Source organism: Panthera leo, chromosome B3 (assembly GCF_018350215.1).
Source record: "Panthera leo isolate Ple1 chromosome B3, P.leo_Ple1_pat1.1, whole genome shotgun sequence".
Lineage (NCBI taxonomy): Eukaryota > Metazoa > Chordata > Mammalia > Carnivora > Felidae > Panthera > Panthera leo.
The window spans coordinates 59,715,301-59,735,480 of NC_056684.1; the positions used below are offsets into that span (position 1 = coordinate 59,715,301).

The 20,180-nt window shown below is 42.5% G+C and overlaps 1 protein-coding gene and 1 non-coding gene across 5 annotated transcripts in view; one reads left to right on the forward strand and one right to left on the reverse strand.

The window, feature by feature from the left end:
- Positions 1-180: 180 nt before the first annotated feature.
- TUBGCP4 (tubulin gamma complex associated protein 4) overlaps positions 181-20,180 on the reverse strand; it is a 35,196-nt gene continuing 15,196 nt past the window's right edge. For 2 of the 4 annotated variants that reach the window (XM_042942224.1, XM_042942225.1), the window contains exons 7-18: positions 18,978-19,179; positions 15,852-16,017; positions 15,510-15,634; positions 10,525-10,575; positions 10,003-10,108; positions 8,433-8,540; positions 7,863-8,001; positions 4,690-4,867; positions 4,007-4,141; positions 2,424-2,540; positions 1,661-1,800; positions 181-1,003 (exon numbers count right to left, since the gene is read on the reverse strand). In XM_042942224.1, coding sequence (XP_042798158.1) covers positions 991-1,003; positions 1,661-1,800; positions 2,424-2,540; positions 4,007-4,141; positions 4,690-4,867; positions 7,863-8,001; positions 8,433-8,540; positions 10,003-10,108; positions 10,525-10,575; positions 15,510-15,634; positions 15,852-16,017; positions 18,978-19,179 — 1,480 coding nt within the window. In that variant the 3' untranslated portion in view covers positions 181-990. Of the gene's footprint in view, positions 1,004-1,660; positions 1,853-2,423; positions 2,541-4,006; positions 4,142-4,689; positions 4,868-7,862; positions 8,002-8,432; positions 8,541-10,002; positions 10,109-10,524; positions 10,576-15,509; positions 15,635-15,851; positions 16,018-18,977; positions 19,180-20,180 lie in introns of those variants that run through there. The other 2 variants (XR_006203612.1, XM_042942226.1) reach the window with 2 other exon arrangements.
- On the forward strand, positions 11,622-11,726 carry LOC122223283. The gene has a single exon (XR_006204168.1). It is a non-coding gene; the product is annotated as a U6 spliceosomal RNA (small nuclear RNA).

Genomic DNA, 20,180 nt, shown 5'->3' on the forward strand with positions numbered 1-20,180 from the left:
CTAGCATCAGCCCTGCCGCTGTCCTCTCATTCTCTAAAGCAGGGGTTAAAAACTTTTTCCTGCCAGTTAGGAAGTATTTTAGGCTTCTTGGGCTATTTGATGTGTCACAAGTACTCACCTGTGCCATGATGGCACGAAAGCGATCACAGACAATAGGTAAACAAATGAGCGTGGCTGGGTTCCGATAAAACTTTATTTACACCAACAGGTGGCAGGCCATGGTTTGCTAACTTCTCCACAGGCAGCAGTGGAAGGGGTCATCCTCAGCACACAACTGTAGGAAATAGGACGTAGTATGTGGTAGAAGGTACAGAGATAAGAACCAGATTCAGTAGTTACAGACTGACGCTGGATTGCTGCATTCTTGTTCAGTATGGAGGGAGTTGTTCAATGAGTATTTTGGTTCACACCAATATGAACATTAATAATTACCAGTAATGGTTGGGCCAGGTTAGGAGAACCTCAACTCCTATGGTTCTTCTAAGAGGGGATAATTAGACCTATAATTTTCAGTACTTGAAATCTTAAGAATTTGACCTCAGTTTTCTTAAGGACCCTTTTTTCTTTGTTAGAATACTACTTTAATACGTTGTCAATAGCTAGGATTGCCCTTTTACCAGCGTGAGATGAGTGGGAGTTCTTACTGCTGGGTCTCGCAGCTTGAACAGTACCTAGGCGCAGAGCAGGTGCTCAATGCATGGATGTGCCCCACGGATGTTCTCCGTGGACTGGATCTGGCAAGGCCGGCAGAGGGAGAGCTGACACCACATGTCTTCCATGGTGGGTGAGTGATGAACTCCCCTAAGGTAGGGCAGACCCTTCCACATGGGAAGCATTTGTGCCCACGGGTGTTCAGTAGTATTGCTTCTAGCAGAAAAAGGTAGAGCCCTCAGTAGTCTGCAGGCATTTGTTGAAAGGCTGGAGTGTTCTGAATCTTCTGTCACAGATTTGGGAACATGATGGGCCTGTTAGTTTGTGAACCAGATGTTTTCACATCCCGAAACTGAAAGAAAAAAAGAGCCTCATCAAATATGCTTTCCTGAGCTTTTCTTCAAAGAAATATGAATCAGGGCAACCTGTGATCTACATAATGTCATCTTAAAACTTAAGTTTGACTCTTCTAAAATCGCTTAGGAGAAATCTGCTTGAGGACATATGAGAAAGAGAAAAAGGAGAACAATAACGTGTTTTTGAATAGGACAGGCCTCTGAGAAAAGCTAACCACCACAAAATCTATTCAACTGAAAAGAAAAGAATTACAAGGGGCAGTTACCTTTCCCAGACTTGGAAGCTGGGGGCTGGTGAGGCAGGCAGGGGACTGCGGCTGCACAGCTAGTTCATGTCAGAACTGGGAACCACAGCCACACTGCTTCCCAGCAGGGCATCAGCCCAGACAAGACCTAAACACCCATCTCTGCATCAGGGATTTTAGTATGTTACTATGATGATGGCTTTTACTGGAAAATAAGCTTCATTAAAATTATTAAAGATGATCAGATGCAGCCCTTTTTCTCTCTGAGCCTTAGTCTGTTTATAAAATGAGGCTATTTGGATGAGACCGTGGCTAGAGCCTCCTAGCTCTGGAATTACAACTCGTTAAAAAGCCACACACACACACACACACACACAGTCCACCGAGTTCCCCAGGGCTTGCTCCTACCTGCCCAGAGTTCCACCAGCCTGGGTGTAGTATTTGTTATAATCTAGTCGTAAGAGTAGTTGAGCCAAATCTGAGTTGATCTGATGATTGCGAACGCTGGAGAGAATCTTAAATAGGAGTGACGACTGGCGGCTAAAGCCCTGCAGAGAGAAGGACCCACGCTGCCATTCCTCTCAGACTCACCAACTGTCCCTGTGGAGTGAGGCAGGGAGGGCGGTTCCCTGAAAGAGTCTTACCCAAAAGTCTACAGCACCAGCTGGCCTTCCCACATCCTCACCTCTGTTAGCTCCTAAAACTCTTCTTCGTACAGAACCCATAGATTGCATGACCTTCTGTGAAAGTACACGCTCATTCTCAGGAGGAAGTTAGCATCTGCTTTCAAGTTAATATGTTCTGTGGTACAGTGGGGGTGGGGAGAGCTGCGTGGTTTTGTTCCCGTCGGATAATCACAATCTCAGTGAAACGGAGTTAGTTCAAGGAAGTAAGGAGGTTGGGTAGAATGTGAAAACAAAGCCATGTGTGTTTGTGGGCTGAAGAAAAGATTCAGGGCTGAGCTATTTTTGAATGTTGAGATGGCAAATTAGCTGCTTTAAAGTGAACTGACAGCAACATTTTTATCTCTGTATCTTGTTATTTCTGTATGTATGTAATTATTGGGAAAATGCCTTATTGACTCAGAGGGAAAGATCGTGATTCCCCATTGGCAAAACAACCTCTATCCTTTGGACAGGGCTGCACACCGCCAAGTGGCCAACAGACTCACCTTCACCAGGATGCTCAGCTGGGCAGCCCCACGTTCATCCAGTGGGCCCAGGTTCTGACTGACCAGCGAGCAAAAGCTGTGACAGAGATCTAGGATTTCATTCAGGCAGTGAAACACCTACCCAGGAAAGAGGCGGTATTAGGAAAAAGAGGTAGATGCATCCATGAAATTAAAGATTTGGGAAAACAATCTAAGAGCTACCTTACTCCCATTCTTTGACCTCAGGAGAGACAATGTCACATGCAAGTCCTGCCAGCCCCTCAAAATGCAACGTGTGTAAAACAAACTTCCCTTCCTGGCAAAGATGCTGTCATTCTCTTAGTCACTCCTGCACAAAACCTCCATTCTAGCCACAGTGAACTTGTCATCGTTTCTTGGACCCACCAAGTGTGCTCCTGCCCTGAGCTTTGCTTTCAGTGTTGTTCCCTGTGCCCGGGACACTCTCCTTAATACAGTTCAAGTTCTACCTTCTCAGCAGAGCACTCCCTTCCCCATGTACTCTTTAGTGACCCCCTGCTTCTCTCTATATATTATGTGTACTGCTCTCTTGTTGAGGCCACCTGTGTTGTTACTGATCTGTGTATGTATGTATGTTCTGTTTCTCCAACTAGATTGTGAGCTCCTTAAGGGCAGAGCCATGACTTATACCTCTTTGTATCCCCAGTGCCTTGCATAAAGTAAGCACTCAATAAATATCTAATGGTGACCACCTGCTCTGAAATTCTGCTTTTCCCAAGGATGCACGCATGCCAGACGAGGACAATCTACTGGTGACAGTGGTTCCTGGTGTTGTCAGTTCACAGAAAGAACCCTTGGGAGTGGCATCCATGTAACTCACTCTCCCTTAGTGCAGCAAAAATAGCTCCAAATAGCAAAACAAAAGACAAGTAGTGTTTGTGGTGTGGCACAACTGAGGGATAAAACTGGCTGACATCACAGATGAAGTGTAATCTGTGTAACCTAAATAACCATAGAAACTCTGAGGGGTCCTTTCAATCTTTCCGCTTTTTATTCTGGAATTAGAATCTACTTGTGAGTTTTAAAAAATACTGGTGTCTGGGTTTCACTCCAGAGACTCTAAGTGCTCTGGGTCCTAGGTTTTTTAAAGCTTCCAGGTGATTCCCATGTGTGGCCAAGGTTGAGAATAACTACCCTGAAGGAGATGAACATATGTATATACACACATACGTACTCAGAGGGGGAGACACTACTCCAGCTGTATGTGAAAACAACTCTCAGTTGGTCAATCCTGACCCTAAAGATTTCTGAAAACCTAAGTACTCTATGCTTTTTGTTAGCCTTTCTGTGGTGTCACAGAAACGTTTCTTAAATTCCTCTAAATCCTTCCTTATGAGGGTTGAGCACATATTCTTCTATAGCTGCTCACCACATCCTGGGATATAATATTTCAGAGATTTAAAGACATTTAAGTTCCCTTTTAAAATTCCCTTTTAGTTTTGCTTTAACTTGTTAAAAATGGAGATCGAACAATTGCTTAAGGATAGCTCCGCATCCTGGCAACTCAGGATCTAAGGGAACAGTCGGGCTAGAAGCAGTCTGAGGAAACCAACAGCCCTACTTACAGGTTTCAACAAGATAAAGGACTGAGCCAGCAAGTTGCTAAGGAAGTGGTCGTGAGCCAATCGGATGCTTTCGAAGTCTCGGGTGGAGTTGATTTGATGCAGCAGCTGTGAGAACTGAGACTCCAGCACATCTACCTGATGGACAGTTAAACACAAATACTGTCAGTACTTTGCATATGCTAAGCACTCAGGGACACTAAGATGCCGATGGTCTGAACTAGAAATTCTTTGCCCCCACTCCTCTTTCTCCTATTCAGACCACTTTAAGACTGACCAAAGACCCCCTGATGTTGCCTGGCCTTATAGAACTTTATCTGCCTAATACCTCATGGCCTCCAAAGTTCTGACAGATCCCTCCCGCCTCCTGCCACATCCCCTCCACCTTCTCCCTTTAGTTAAGTCCTTCCAGAGGTTCTAGCAAACTATAAAAAGGGTCAAGTCAACAAAAGTTAAATCCTGCACTGGTGGTAAGAACCCTAAATTCCTCATCCTTCCTCCATTTATTCCCACTTTCCTCTAAAATGCCGCCAAGAACCCCTCCCAACCCAGAGATAGAACCTACGAATTCTCTCAAACGCCAGCATTTCATCCCGTGCAGGATGGCAGTCCCACTTCAGGAACCGCCGTCAACCTCCCAGGCTTCTGTTCCCACCCCTTCCTTCTCTTCATCCCTCGGCACAGACCTGGAGATAGTACTGCAGATTGTCCACCAAGAATGCCATGTGGTTTCTCAGGCGCCACTTGACCGCGTCGGTCTGGTTGGACTTGAGGTGCTTGCGCTGCATCTGCAGGGCCCAGCAGTGCTGCAGCTCAGCCTGTACCCGGCGCACACTCAGCAGGTACTTGAAGACGACGTTGTACCTGGGGCAGACATGTCCCGCCAGCTGTTCCAGAGAGGGGCTTCACTCCCCACCTCACCTGCTGGCCACCCCTCCCCCATGGGGCAGGAAGGAAATGAGAATGGCTGGAGGGTGGGGATGAACTAACTGTGCTTTAATTTCTACGATGGAACCTTACAGAGCTGTCAGAGTAATGCGCTTCAGCTGTACAACTCAAGAACACCCCTAGCAATATGATTTTGAATAAAAAAGCTAAATCTCAGATTACATATAGCCTGATACCCTTTTTAAAATGTTTATTTTTGAGGGAGAGAGAGAGATCCCAAGCAGGCTCTGCACTGTCAACATGGAGCTCAACATGGGGCTCAAATCTAGGAACTGTGGGATCATGACCCGAGCAGAAATCAAGAGTCGGATGTTTAACTGACTGAGCCATCCAGGCGCCCCTGATATACTTTTTTATTAATGCTTAAAACAACCAAGTAGAAAAAAAGCATACTTTGGGGGAATATATATATAGATGTTATAAAACTAAATATAAACAGGATAGAAAACGTGAATGTTAGGAGAGGGGTCACCTTGGGCTCGGGGAGCCAAGGGAGTGGGACTGGGAAAGACCACAGAGGCAGAAGGACGTTACTATCAGTGTTCCAGCTTTGGTGCTGGGAAGTGGTTTTATGGTTATGTATAAAAAGGAAGGAGGGTCTTATATGGACCAATAATAAAAATATGTTAGGAAACAAGGATTTTAGTTATTTGACTCTCTTGTCCCAAAGAAGAGAACACAATCGAAGGCTCCCTCACTGAGCTCTATCTCCTGCCTCACAGCAAGCTCAGGGGCTAGTTGCCTTGCACAAGAAGACACATGAGAAGGACAGCTGATTCCTAGCAGAACCAGATAAATTTACTTGTCGTAGGAAGGCTTGCAGAAACCAATCTGATTTGGTTTTTAAAATCATCTATTCCTGGGGCACGTGGATGGCTTAGTTAAGCATCTGACTTCAGCTCAGGTCATGATTTCATGATTCACGAGTTTGAGCCCCACGTCGGGCTCTGTGCTGGTAGCTCAGAACCTGGAACCTGATTCAGATTCTGTGTCTCCCTCTCTCTCTGCCCCTCCCCAGCTCACGCTCTCTGTCTCTCTCAAAAATAAGTAAACACTTAAAATCATCTATTTCTAATGGAACATAGTAAAAATAGTATACCTTGTTTGGATTCTGATTTGAACAAACCCAAACATAAAAAGACATTTGTTAAAAAAAAAAAAAAAAAAAAAAGACATTTGTGGATAACTGTGAACATTTCCATGTGGACCAGATATCAGATAAGGACTTACTGTCAATTTTACTGGGTGTGATAAGTGCATTGTCGTTACATTCAAAACATGCCTTTTCTGAATTGCAGAGTGATGGGAGTGAAATGACATGTCTGGGATTTGCTTTATAAAGCCTCTAGCGGGAAAAAAAAGATAAAACAAATAGCATAATGTTGATGGTTACTGAAGCTTGATAAAGTATACATGAGCGATTATAGTCCATACTTTTGTATACATTTGGAAATTTTCATAATTAAAAATTTTTAAAAATACATCGGAGATTGATTTCTTCAAAGGTGTTCACAGCCTGATATGTGAGGAGGTAAATGGACTGTTTGCCTGGGGACACTGGGAGCTGTGGAGGCTCTTTGGACAAGGTCCATGCAGCTTACTTAGGTGTGCTGTGGGCTCTGAACCTGCCACAGAAATCTCCCTCAACCAGCCTTGTCTTTTCCAGTTCATGCCTGTTCTCCATACTGCAAGCTTCTTTACCCCAAAAAGTAGACAGGGTTGTGAACAGGAGCAGAGAGATGAAGTGAGGCCCTTTTCTTCATTTATTTCCTTTTCTCCGTTCATCTAGCCCGAGGACAATAGCCTCCATCCTCCAACCAGGGCAGGGGCCAGTGCCCTATCCCGTAATAGGATTTGAGAAATTCCTAAAATGCTGTGGGGGCGGATTTCACAGGCCACCACCAGCCAAGCATGCTTCTCCCACCTCCCTTCCCCTAGAGCTCTCGTTCCCTGGCTTGGAGACATGAGGTCCTGACAGAGTAGAGCAATAGCACGTGGCAAGCTCTCAGGATAAAGAACAGAGCTGATCCAAAAGTCTCTCACCACCTTGGTCCAGCTCCTTCATTTTACCCCTCAGCTTAGCTGTCCCCACTGCTTCTCCAGGGGGGTTACGGAGGTGGCTCAAGTCTGCAGCAAACACTTGGACTTGGAAACTCTTCCCAAGAAGATCAACGAAATATTACAAAAGTTAGGGAGGCAACTTGCTAGTCTGATGGAATTAACAAAGGCCAGATTCTCCATGTGGTACCCAAGATTGCATCTTCCCGGGTCACAAACTGGCAGCCTGTAAACTGCTTATGTTGGAACTTACAAGACAGCAGCAGGGGTGCCTGGATGGCTCAGTAGGTTAAGCGTCCGACTCTTGATTTCTGCTCAGGTCATGATCTCAGGGTTCCTGAGTTTGAGCCTGAAATTGGGCTCTACATGGACCATGAGGAGCCTGCTTGGGATTCTCTCTTCCCTCTCTCCTTTCCCCCTCCCCACATTGTGTGTGCCATCTCTCAAAATAAAGAAACTTTAAATAAAGAATAAAAATTTTTTAAAAAAGCAGAGGTGACCTGTTTCAGGTGGTAGAGTACGCAACTCTTGATCTCAGGGTTTTAAGTTCAAGCCCCAAGTTGGGTATAGAGATTACTTAAAAAATAAAATCTTAAAAACAAACACCAACACCACCACTACCATATTGATGGTTTGAAGGGTTTGACCCTCTTGTTCATCCCTGTCCCCACTACTCCCTACTGTCTTCTGTCCAGTCCATGAAGGCGTCTCAGTTTGCAACCCCCGATTTACAAATTGTTTACAACCACCAGCTGGGTGGTTATCTTGCTCCCACCAATTCTATTGCTGATCATTTCCACCCTTGGAAGTAAGGTAGGTAATATCTACCTGTGAGAAATTCATAAGTACTCACTTTTCCAGAACAGCAGGGGTGAAGAGAATGTGCAGTGGCCATTGCACTTTGTAGGAGAGACCTAGGGCTGCCCAGCCAGATGCAGGGGCTTCCCGGGGAGAAGTTTCCCGAGAAGGCCCTTCTCTCGCCTGAGCAGCATCTGTTAAGAAGAAAAAAGACAGCTTTGCTAACCTAGAACCACAGCTTCCGCAAGGTGAGTCACATTCATGAAGTGAGCGCTCACTTGAGCCTGCAATGTCAGAAGCATAAAGTGGACAAAAAGGGACTTGCAGAAGGCAAGGAAATTCTGTGGGAGATTCTCTAGGAGGACTTTTAGATTCTTTTAAAGTCTGGTGGCTGGAAATAAATAGAGCTTTCCAGCAGCGGGACGAAAATGAAAAGAAAATCATGGCCTGGGCGTCCCACTTAGCCTCTCTGGACTTCCTTTTTCTCCCATATGAAACAGGGTACCAGACAAGGTGACTTCTAAGGTCAGAAATGATATGGTTTCTGTGGAGGTGGATGGAAGCAGAGATGAGAGAACAGACAATGACCAGTAAGAGCAGAAAGATCTAAGAAAGAGCAGCAAACCTTTATGGTCCTTTCCATGATACTCAATCGTCAAGTGCAACAGAGGGAGAAGGTTGTCATCATCCAGCAATACCTTATGTGCAGACTGCTGGAAGGCCACATTCACATCTGAAAGAGCACATGGGCTGATGAGAATGCTAGGCTATGTGACAGACCCAGATGCCACCGGCTTTCCATGTCTCCTCTAGCCTGCCTGACACAGCAGGACGCAGTGTAAACGGGTTGCTTTAGCGTCACTAAGCATGCATTCCTCCTCCTGCTGCTGCTAGCAGCACCCAATTTTCCTTGGAGAATCACCCCTCCCAGCATTATCCATGTAGTTCAGTGGGGCTGACAATACCCGATTCTAGGGTAAACAGGTGATGCAGGCATGATCAAATGGAATGTAATTCTCTACCTTGTTATACTATTTTGTTTAGGGATGTGAACATGACTCAAGCCAGGCCAATGCAGAGGTTCTATTCAGATTGAAAGAGGTTTTTTTGTTATTGTTTTTGTTTTGAGATAAACAAGGCCTTAGCAGGATGTGAGCTTGGCTGGAGGCCATCTTGCTACCATATGGAGCAAGCCTGTCTGTGAAAAAAGGCAGAAGTGAAAGATAGAATGACACCAAGTCCTGAAGGCATCGTGTAAGCCACTGGATCGGACTTTGCCTAAAGCCATCATACTCTGACCTTCTCATTTATGAAAGTCAATAAATTTTCCTTCCCCTTTACATGATTTTGAATTGGGTTTTCTGATATCTGTGATGAAAAAAGTCTGATGTGAGTAGAGTGGACATCTCTTGTTTTACAGAGTTAGAAAAATGGTAACCCTGTCGGTTTCCTATTTTCTTTTTTTGATTCTGATCCTTACCCGACTCTCCTCATGTAGTTTGAATGGGAACGGTGAGCATTCCCATTAGTCCAGTTCACTGAAGGAGGCGTATCTTAATGTCTGCCATCTTTGATGCAGGGGTATGTATATGATCTGGACTAGGCTAATCAAAACCCTTTCCTGGAATCTTACAATTTGCTCCAGAAAGACTGGATTTGGTTCCTCCAGAAAGACACATTTGGTTCCTGGGAACTGTTGCCATGTTTCCAAAGGGGACTGGAAGGCCATCAAACGGCATGAAAGAGGCACAGACAAGATATAGTAAAGAGAATTCTAGCAGTATTCAAGTCCCTAGTTTTAGTCCCTCAATTGTTCTGAGGCCCAGCTATACTCCTATCCCACTGGAGTTACAAATATAATAGCAAATACATTTCTCTTTTCTACCTGGGTTAGTTCAGTTTAAGTTTCCATCATTCACAACCTAAAGATTTCTAATACACGTGGCATTAAGTCCTGATATGCCCCATAAGGAAGGTAGGACTATAATCTGATAAAATACCTGATTTGTGCCCACTCTTCCAGGAAGGGTCAAGAGGCTACTCCCAATGACCTCCATGTACAGCCCACCTGAAAGGCCTTCCGTCTTTGGAAACATGGCTCCGTAACTCGCCAGGCTGCTCTTATGTGGAACAAACTGAACAGTTTAGCAGCAATTTCAGTACAGTGGTCATTCTCAGGCCCACAGGACAATCACCATGTTCAGTTACTGCAGTGGGTGGTGTTTTTAACATGTGTTGAGCTGTGTCAATGAAGGCCTGAAACAGTTCTCCACGTCCCAGAAGGTAAAAGTCTTTGATGATCTGTGGAAAGAATTTCAATTTACAATCCAGTAATGCAGCATGGCCAGGAGCTCCTCACTAGCCTAATTACACAGAAAATTTCCAATTTCATCAGTTAAGCCCAACCTAAAAAGGATACAGGCTTTTGACATGTCAAAGGGGCATACTTAGCAATTCCTCAAGGCAGGACAATGGGTGTGTCTTCGGTATCATTTATTCAATGACAACACAATATTATGCCAGAAGAAAATAAACACCCAAACCTTTATACTCTATACATTTGTAAAATTAGGTAGAGTTTGTGTTCTTGGATGAGAACATGTGAGGAACACTCAGGAAGTCTAGGTACAGGCCACCAGTGCTCGTCAGACAGCCTAAAGAATGAGTCACTGCCCACCAGCATCATTTCAAAAGTTAAAAGACAGCTAAGCTATTACCTTCAGCTGACCCAGTAAATCTGACTCTTCCACCATCAGCTTCCAGAGATGCTGTGAAAAAAATATATATAACAGGGATAAAATTCCATTCCAATGAAAACTTCTAAAAAGAATGATTTTGTACAAGGGCCCCTAGGTGTCTCAGTTGGTTAAGTGCCCGACTCTTGAATTCGGCTCAGGCCATGAACTCCAGGTTTGTGCATTCAAGCCCTGACTTGGGATTCTCTCTCTCCCTCTCTGTCCTTCCCCGACTCGGGCACACACATTCTCTCTCAAAACAAATAAACGTTGGAAAAAAAAAAAAAAAAAAGGAATGAAACTAGTGATACATGCAACATGGATTAATCTCAAAATAATCATGAGAAAAGCAGCCTGACCCACATCTTCCCCCAAAAGAGCACCTATTGTTTGACTCCACTTTTATAAATTCTAGAAAATGCAAACTAATCTATAGTGACAGAAAGTGGTTCAGTGGCTGCTTGGGAGCAAGGAGGGTAAAAAGTGTTGAAAATAAAGGATGGAAGAAGATATGAGGTAACTAATGAAAGCTGGGTAATGATCTTAACTAATAAAATAGAATTTAAGTAAAAAATATATATTTAAGGGGAGCCTGGGTGGCTCAGTCGGTTAAGCTCCTAATTCTTGATTTCAGCTCAGGTCTTGGCACCTCAGGGCCATGAGCTGGTCTCCCACACTAGGCGTGGCACCTACCTTAAAAAAAAACAAAACATACATATATATATACTTAATATATATGAATATATATCATAAGTGATAAAGAGTACATAATCTATACATAAAAGGAAAAACAATAAATAAATATATATTCACCAGAAATAGGCACACACCTAACATATAGCCTGGAAATGAGGCATTAGAACATGCAGAGAACTCTAGACTCACCAACTATACACTCGCTGAGCACATGCAGAACTAAAACCTAAAAACAAAAAACGGGCCCTACGTCAATCCATAAAGGAAGCCTCATTCAACTCCGAAGGACCAATCTATAGACTATGTTTTCCAACTGTACCGCAATAAAAATCAAAGCTTAATAAATTCCTGGGGTTAAAAAGAAAATCAGAAATTACTGAAGAGTGCTCGCTTCAGCAGCACATACACTAAAATTGGAATGATAGCGAAGATTAGCATGGCCCCTGTGCAAGGATGACACACAAATTCGTGAAGCATTCCATATTCTTCTCAAAATAAATAAAAAAAATATTTAGGGGAGCCTGTGTGGCTCAGTCGGTTAAGCGTCCGACTTCAGCTCAGGTCATGATCTTGCAGTTTGTGGGTTCAAACCCCACTCAGGCTCTGTGCTGACAGCTCAGATCCTGGAGCCTGCTTCAAGTTCTGTTTCTCCCTCTCTGCCCTTCCCTCGTTCATGCTTTGTCTTTCTCTCTCAAAAATAAATAAACGTTAAAAAAATTTTTTTTTAAATTATTTAGAAAAGGATGTTAATGTATACACTCCATGCAAAAAAGTTGTGAGACACAGTCAAAGCAATATAGAAAGCTTTATATAGATTACCTAGGATATAAGGGTTACAAATAGAAAAGTCAAGTTTTCAACCCTGGAAATTAGTAGTGAGTAACAGAAAACAAAAACAAAAACAAAAAAACCAAGAAAAAAAAAATAAAGGCAGATATCAATGAAACAGAGGGGAAAAGAAGGTAATAAAAACACAAGGTGGTTCTTCGAAAAGATTAGCAGGACTCAACAGTAAAAGATTAAAAGAAAATACAAAATAAAACGCATAAACACATATTTTCTAAAAAATTAAATCTAGATGAAATGGGTCTTCCTAGAAAAGTAGAAAATACCAAGATTAGTATGACAAATAATGATCTTGAACAGATTAACATAGATTTAAATACACTGAATTGGTAAAGATTTCCCCTTGAACAACTAGCTTAGATAATCTTTCAGGTAAATTCAATCCAACTTTCGGTAATAACTCCTGTCTTCTATTAATTATTCTAGAAAATAGAAAAGAGTGATAGATGCCTCGCTCATTTCATGAGGTTTCTAGTCTTTATTCCACAACCACATGAGAACAAAACAGGAATAGTCTAATTTCACTCGTAAACATAGATGCAAAAATTCCAAGTACTGTACTGGCTAACCAAATCCAACAGTGTATTAAAAAAATAAAGTGTTCAAGTATAGTTTATCTCAGGAAGATTCAACATCTGAAAACCTAATCCACAATTTACCATATGAGTAGCCTAAAGGAGAAAAAGAACTCCGAGCAAGAAACCACCATAATTGACATAGAAAATGCAGTTGATAAAATTCATCATCTATTTATGATAAAAACTCATAGCAAACTAGGAAGAAGAAAGTTTTTTTTTTTTTTTTAACATGATAAACTTATGTGCCAAAGGCCCTCAGCAAACATTGGAGTAACACAGAAATTGTAGGTACATGACCTTTAAGAGCCAACATATCGAAAATGCTCATCATCGCCTCATACTAGCATTGCCTCCACACAGTTTGTATCAACTACCACTCCAGCTGTTTAATGTAGTATTAGAAATCCAAGACTGTAAGAAAAAAAACAAAAGCAAAAGCCTAAAATTGGAAGTAACTCTTACTTGCAAACGATACAATCATTACTCAGAAAAATCAACAAACTATGAGAACTAAAAAAAGACCTTAAGAGGTCAGGCAGAAGATCCACGCACAAAAATCAATACTGCCACTTCTCTACATAAAAACTGTAGCTAACTAAGAAATTAAAATAACAAACCATTACATATGTAGGAATTAATTTTAAAAATCTTTTCACTGAAGTACTAAAACTACATACAGAAAAGCACACAAATCAGAAGTTTACAGCTCAGAGAATTTTCACAAACTGAACACATCTGTATAAGCAGCACCCTGAGAACCCTATTCCTACCCTTCCCATTGATCAAGGTCAGATATGATCATGACATCTAACAACAGATTAGTTCTGCACTTGAACATTTATATTAAACTTTGTATTAACTGTTTTTGAACTTTATATAAATTCATATAGTGTGTATACTTTCTAAAAAAATCAAGAAGGAAAGAAAACAAAAAATGGACGAGTATGATATGTATTTGTGAGACATTCCCCCCTTTTTCCTTCTAAAAAGGAAACTATTTTCATTACTATAAATTGTTATTATTAGGGTAATACCTTACAAAAAAGCCTATTAGCTGCAATTCTAAAAGACTTCAAAGAGTCTGAACTTCAGTTCTTTGTCTATCATTTTTTACAAACTGGAAATGTAATGTCTAGCAGTATCTGCATTTCAGATTTCACAAGAAAAAACCATTTTTGAAATCTTGTATTATTAAGGTTTTACTTTCCTTCATGAATTAATTCCAGAGTTATCACAAGAATAGTAAGAGAACAGAAATAGATTTAATAAAATAAAGTGTCCCTTAGACTAGAGCTGCTCTAGTTACAGATTGAGGAGGGGCAATACCTTGAAATTATGAAGGGACAGAAGCATGTAGATCTTTAGTTGCCCACAAAGAATCAAATGAAGTGATATCTTAAGATCTAATATTCCGTCTACATCACAGCTCTGTCTCCCATGCCCAGAATTTTTGAGATAGTAACTGGAAAAGGAAATCCTATTCATGATTGATTACTATGTTTCCAATGTGAGGATATCTGATGCCAAACTTCTTAGCAGTTCTAGATACCGCAGCGCACTGGGTACACTTCACAATCACCTGCAGTGGTTTGCTGGTTGGTTGTCTAGTTGGATGGTATTGATACTATTATCTACTCCCTCCCTCTCGATGTAGATCTCTAAGTCAGCAGCTCTGGAGGTGAGGATTTGATACAAATCCATGTTTTAAGATTTTCCAAAGCAGTTCCATCCACAGCCAAACTTGAAAACCACTAATATAGCAAACAAAACAGTTGTCTGACTAAAGATCTCATTTCACATTATCACACACCTGGGAGCCAAATTTTATTTTAAGCCACAGAACAGATGCCCATTTGAAAAATCATTGGTCACAATTTAAGATGGTGGATGAAGCACAATTTACTTAAGAACCCTGAAGTAGGGGATGCCTGGGTGGCTCAGTCAAGTGGCCGACTTCAGCTCAGGTCATGATCTTGCAATCCGTGAGTTCAAGCTCTGCATTGAGCTCTGTGCTGGCAGCTCAGAGCCTGGAGCCTGCTTCAGATTTTGTGTCTCCCTCTCTCTGTCCCTCCCCGACTCATGCTCTGTCTCTCTCACTCTCAAAAATAAACATTAAAAAAAAAAAAAAAAAGAACACTGAATACGAGTCACAAGACCTGTTTTGATGTCACCTTTGTTACTTACTGTGCAACACTGGACAAGTTAGTTTTCATGGAAAAATAATACTTGTTCTGCATTCCTCATAAGATCATTATATCCATAAATGAAAGAGTTAGCAGTAAAGCCATCTAAAATGTAAGTGAGATGCTAAATTTACCCAGAATCATTTGATTCTTTGCAGTTCCTGCCAACTATATTGACAGATTCCAAATGCTAACTGTCTGAAATTGAAAGCGAGCCCTCTCTTTATTCAATTTAAGTAGCTAACTAGCGAACTCCTGTTGGGTGTGAAAAGACTAAAGCAGCTCTGCCTCTATCATTAAAAACTTCTTGGGGTGCCCAGGTGGCTCAGTTGGTTAAGTGTCCAACTTCGGCTCAGGTCATGATCTCACAGTTCCTGAGTTCAAGTCCCGTGTTGGGCTCTGTGCTGACAGCTCAGAGCCTGGAGCCTGCTTCGGATTCTGTGTCTCCCTCTCTCTCTGCCCCTCCCCCACTCATGCTCTGTGTCTCTCTCTCAAAAATAAACAAACGTTAAAAAAAAAAACCAAAAAAACTTCTTGCCCTTCAACTCTCTCAAATAATTCCCTCCAAGCTGAGTTCTAATCACATCAAGAAGCAACAAAAGTACTCAGTTTGTGGGGAACTAGTCTGTTTTCTCGCTAAGCAAATATACCGTGAAATACAAACCTCGGCCACAGTACTACGAATACGATCCACCACCTGCTCGAAGTCCACCAGGCTGAAGAGTGGCTGCTGTTTGAGCCGATGAAGTTCTGCAGCAAAGGTGTCCTCCTGGTTCTTCAAAATGGATCCTGCAAAACAGGAAGGCACCTTCAAAGGAAGGCAGAGAGCGGTGGGACAGGCAAGGATTTACAATCCGGTCAGACTCTTCTCAAGTAAGCCTATAATGGTGCTGCAAACTCGGTACCTAAACTTTACCAGCCACTCACTCTGACCGAGCATTCTTTGGGGCCACGCAATATGAAAAAGGGCCTTTGAAGACGGTATATTGGCCAATGAGAATCTTACCTTTCCTAGTCAGGTTTACATTTTGGTTCTCAAACATCTGGACAGATTCTCCAACAAACAGGATTTTTTCAGCAACCCTCACTGGAATGTAGGATGGCAAAATCTCCACTCGTAGGGAAAACTGTTTTAGAGATGGTGCCAGCATGTTCTCTTCCTCTATCAGGCGCTACTCCAGGAAATAATCCGTAGCAGACATGATGTATGAAGAAGAGGAAAGCAAGAAAACATCACTAATTCTCCCAACCCATGACTTATATTTTCTAGAAGGACTTTAAAATGAAGTCTGAATGCCTAAATCTGAATGCTTAAATTACCACTAGAGAGATGATTACATTTCCATTTTCAGATAGTGAGAGAACATGGCGGAAATCACTGTGGTTGTTTTTAACATGAGGATTTTAGTCCTCACTCTGCCTTTACTATGTAAAACCCTGTACAGTAGGTCAGGAATTCTGCTTCCTTACCTGTAGGGACTTTATCGTCTTGTACATATGCTTGCTCTGCCCACTTTTTTTTTTGTTTTGTTTTGTTTATTTTTGACAGAGAGAGGAGGGCGAGGGGCAGAGAGAGAGACAGAGAGAGAGAGGAAGACAGAATCTGAAGCAGGCTCCAGGCTCTGAGCTGTCAGCACAGAGCCCAACATGGGAGTCGAACACATGAACCGTGAAATCATGACCTGAGCCAAAGTCGGATGCTTAACAGACTGAGCCACTCAGGCACCCCTCAGCTCTTTACTAGTATGTAACCCAAGTCATTTAGCCAAGTGGTTCTCCAACTGTAGCTCGTGGTCCAGCAGCATCAGCTGGAAACTTGTTACTAGGAAACTGTGTTAGAAATGCAAATTTTCAAGCCCCTCCCCAGATCTAGGACAGCCTGGCAGATGAGGCCTAGACATCCATCAGTGTTTTAATAAGCTCTCCAGCTAACTCTGACACACACAGACTTGCTTTGGACTTGATCCTTATCCTCCAGCTCCCAGCAGGAACTCTGGGCTCCACAATCCTGACTTTGAGCTCTGCCGTTTACCCTTTCTGGTTTGTGCTCCAGTGCTGGCAGTCCTCAGGGGACTGCCCAGACTCTCTTTTCCTCTTGTTCTCCTCACTCTTCTTAGACAATCACATCTTCTTCTGTCACTGAATTGATCATTATAACAGGTATTTCTAGTCTTTTTACATCATAGGACTCTGCATTATAAACGCTATGGAACTTTGAGACAGTTATACTAACATACATTTCACAGAACCTCCTGAAGCCACCCAGGGGCCCCAGGTTAAAAACGTCTATATGCTGATGACTCCTTAATCTTTATCTTCAAGCTAGACTGTTCTCATGAGCTCCAGGCTCAGCCCACTGAACATTTCCTGCAAGTACCTCAAACTCAACATGTCCAATACTGGAACCATCTTCTTTCCCCTGGTATTTGCCATATACATTCCTTATCATCTCTGCCTGCCTAGCCACTGAAGGCAGAAACTTAGGTATCATTCTTGACTCTTCCTTCTGGACTCCTATCCAAACACTAAAGCCTACCCATTCCACCTGCTAAGTCTCTCTCAAGCCTCTCTATTCTTTTCCATATTTACTGTTACTACCCTCAGTTTAGGCCACTATTATCTTTCACTTGAGTGTCCCCAACATTCTCCTAACTGACCTCCCTGCTGCTAGTCTTAATTTTTTTTAATGTTTATTTATTTACACAGAAAGAGAGAGAGAGAAAGAGCATGAGCAGGGGAGGGGCAGAGAGAGAGGGAGGGAGAGAATCCCAAGCAGGCTCTGCACCATCAGCGCAGACCCTGATGCAGGGCTTGATTTCATAAATCATGAGCTCATGACCTGAGCTGAGATCAAGAGTTGGACGCTCAAAGGACTGAGCCACCCAGGCGACCCTTGATTTTTTAAAAAACAATTTCCCCACACAGTGTCCAGAGTCATCTATCATAAAGTCTCATTGTGTTGACCTCTTGCTGAAAATTCTTCACTAGCTCCAAGCTCTTTTGAGGTTCAAGTCTAAATACCTTCCCATTGATGACAAGGGCTTTCATGATCTTACCTCAACAGTTTCATCGATTACTACTTCCCCCCTCTCCTCCATTGTCCCTTGTACTTTGTATTTCAGCTTTTACTTGACCATTTCAATTGTATTACTACTGGTTCCTCAAATAAGCCAGGTCTTTCATGGTCTCTGTACTTTGTACACATCCTTCCCTCTGCCTAGAACGATTCTTAACCTCTCCTTCCAAACTCTTTGCAATTTAGACATACATCCCACTGAAAAGCCTTCTCTAGCTACTCTAAGTTCTGAGAATACCCATACTTGCTCTTTCCAGAGCACTTTGTACACTTTAATGTCACTGTTTATTTTTCTAGGTCTTCCACTAAACAATAAGCTCCTTAAGCATAGGGTCTGCTACCTTTTTTTTTTTTTTTAATTTTTTTTTTAACATTTATTTTTGCGACAGAGAGAGACAGAGCATGAATGGGGGAGGGTCAGAGAGAGAGGGAGACACAGAATCTCAAACAGGCTCCAGGCTCTGAGCTGTCAGCACAGAACCCGACGCGGGGCTCGAACTCACGGACCGCGAGATCATGACCTGAGCCGAAGTCGGACGCTTAACCGACTGAGCCACCCAGGCGCCCCAGCTACCTTTTATTCATCTACTCAGTTAAACACCCAGTAACTCTCCTAGAACAGTGCCTGGCCTATAACAGGCATTCAATAAAATGCTGTAGCAGGATAAATGAATGAATAAATAGATCGATGGATGAATAAAGACAATATAGGACTTTTAGTACTCTAATGGAAACTCTAAGCTGCACTTAAAAGCTATAGGGTAACTACACAACTACCTGAAAAGACTCATTAACCTCATAAATGCATATACTGGGACAAGGGGAAACAAAGGAATCTCACAAATATATTTTCTATTTTGTAGTCTCCCATTAAGTTAGGTATTAAGAATGCAGTTAAGATAAAGCCAAGTTCAAGTGTTTGTGTCTAAAGAATTTCTGAAAGGTGCTTCGACTCTGATGAGCTGGGGACAAGGGTAGAAATCTCCAAAAGGTCATCTAGCTGACAACTTCTCTGACTCGGGCAGGAGTACGCCAGACTTCTTGCCATGTTCTCACCAAGTCCTGGAGTTCTCTCAACTGTTTTCCTGTCAGTCCCCCAATGCCCAGATCCTCCTCGTCCTCTTCTGGCTGGGCACTGACATTCCCAGAAGAAGGACCCTGTTTGATAAAGAACTCTTCGTGCTGGTCCAGGAGGAGTCCATGGAGCATCCAGGCTGAGAGCTGCTTATACATGACCCCATGACACACGGCCAGGATCCTGAGTGGAGAGAAAAGCAGGAGCCTTAGAAGTCCACTTCGCAGACACTGAAGCCTACATCTGCACGGAGACCATGCTCTAAACTGCGACAGGACAAACAGAGGTCTGATGACTCAGAAGGGAAATGACCAATTAGGCTAAAAATAATTGTGCTATTTTAATTTAAATGTTTGTGGATGAACTCAGCGATTAAATTTCCACACTTGTAGCCTACATGCTGAAGTCTGAATGTTCAGTAAGTGTTCTGCTGGGTTTTTAGAAGAGGCACATTTTCTTTCCTCCTTTTGTGTGGAGGAGTTCCAAAACTAAGGATTCTTGTTAAAATTAAATGTGCTTATAAGAGTCTGGCTAACACAGTATTAAATTTGTTTTATTTTTGTTGGAGTCACATATGGAGAGTAGATGCACTATGCGAGAGGCAGGTATATCTCCTACAATCCTATAATCCTTCAAGATGCAGAAAGGTTGTTGGAGAATGGGACATTCTCATGGTCTTAAAGGATCACTCCCCAGATAACATCTTAGTTACAAAGAGGAAAATGTGCCTGTGTTTTTTTTTTTTAATGTTTACTTATTTTTGAGAGAAAGAGTGAGCGAGAGTGTGTGAATGGGGGAGGGACAGAGAAGTAAAGAGGGAGACTGAGAATCCAAAGCAGGCTCTGCACCATCAGCAGAGGGCCCGATGCAGGGCTTGAACTCATGAGCTGTGAGATCATGACCTGAGCTGAAGTTGGACGCTTAACTGAATGAGCCACCCAGGCACCCTGAAAATGTGCCTCTAAAATGGACTGGTTAGGACTCTTAAAATGTCAATGTCATCAAAAGATTAAAAAGGCAAGGAAGGGCACTGTTCCAAATTAAAGGGGACTAAAAAGAGGTGGCTGCAAAAAGCCACAGGAAAAGACAGACTCCATCCAGGAGTGCAAAAAAGAACAAGGGTAAAAGACTTTTGGGGGACAACTGGAGAAATTCAGATTTATTTTTGGATAATATATTGTTGA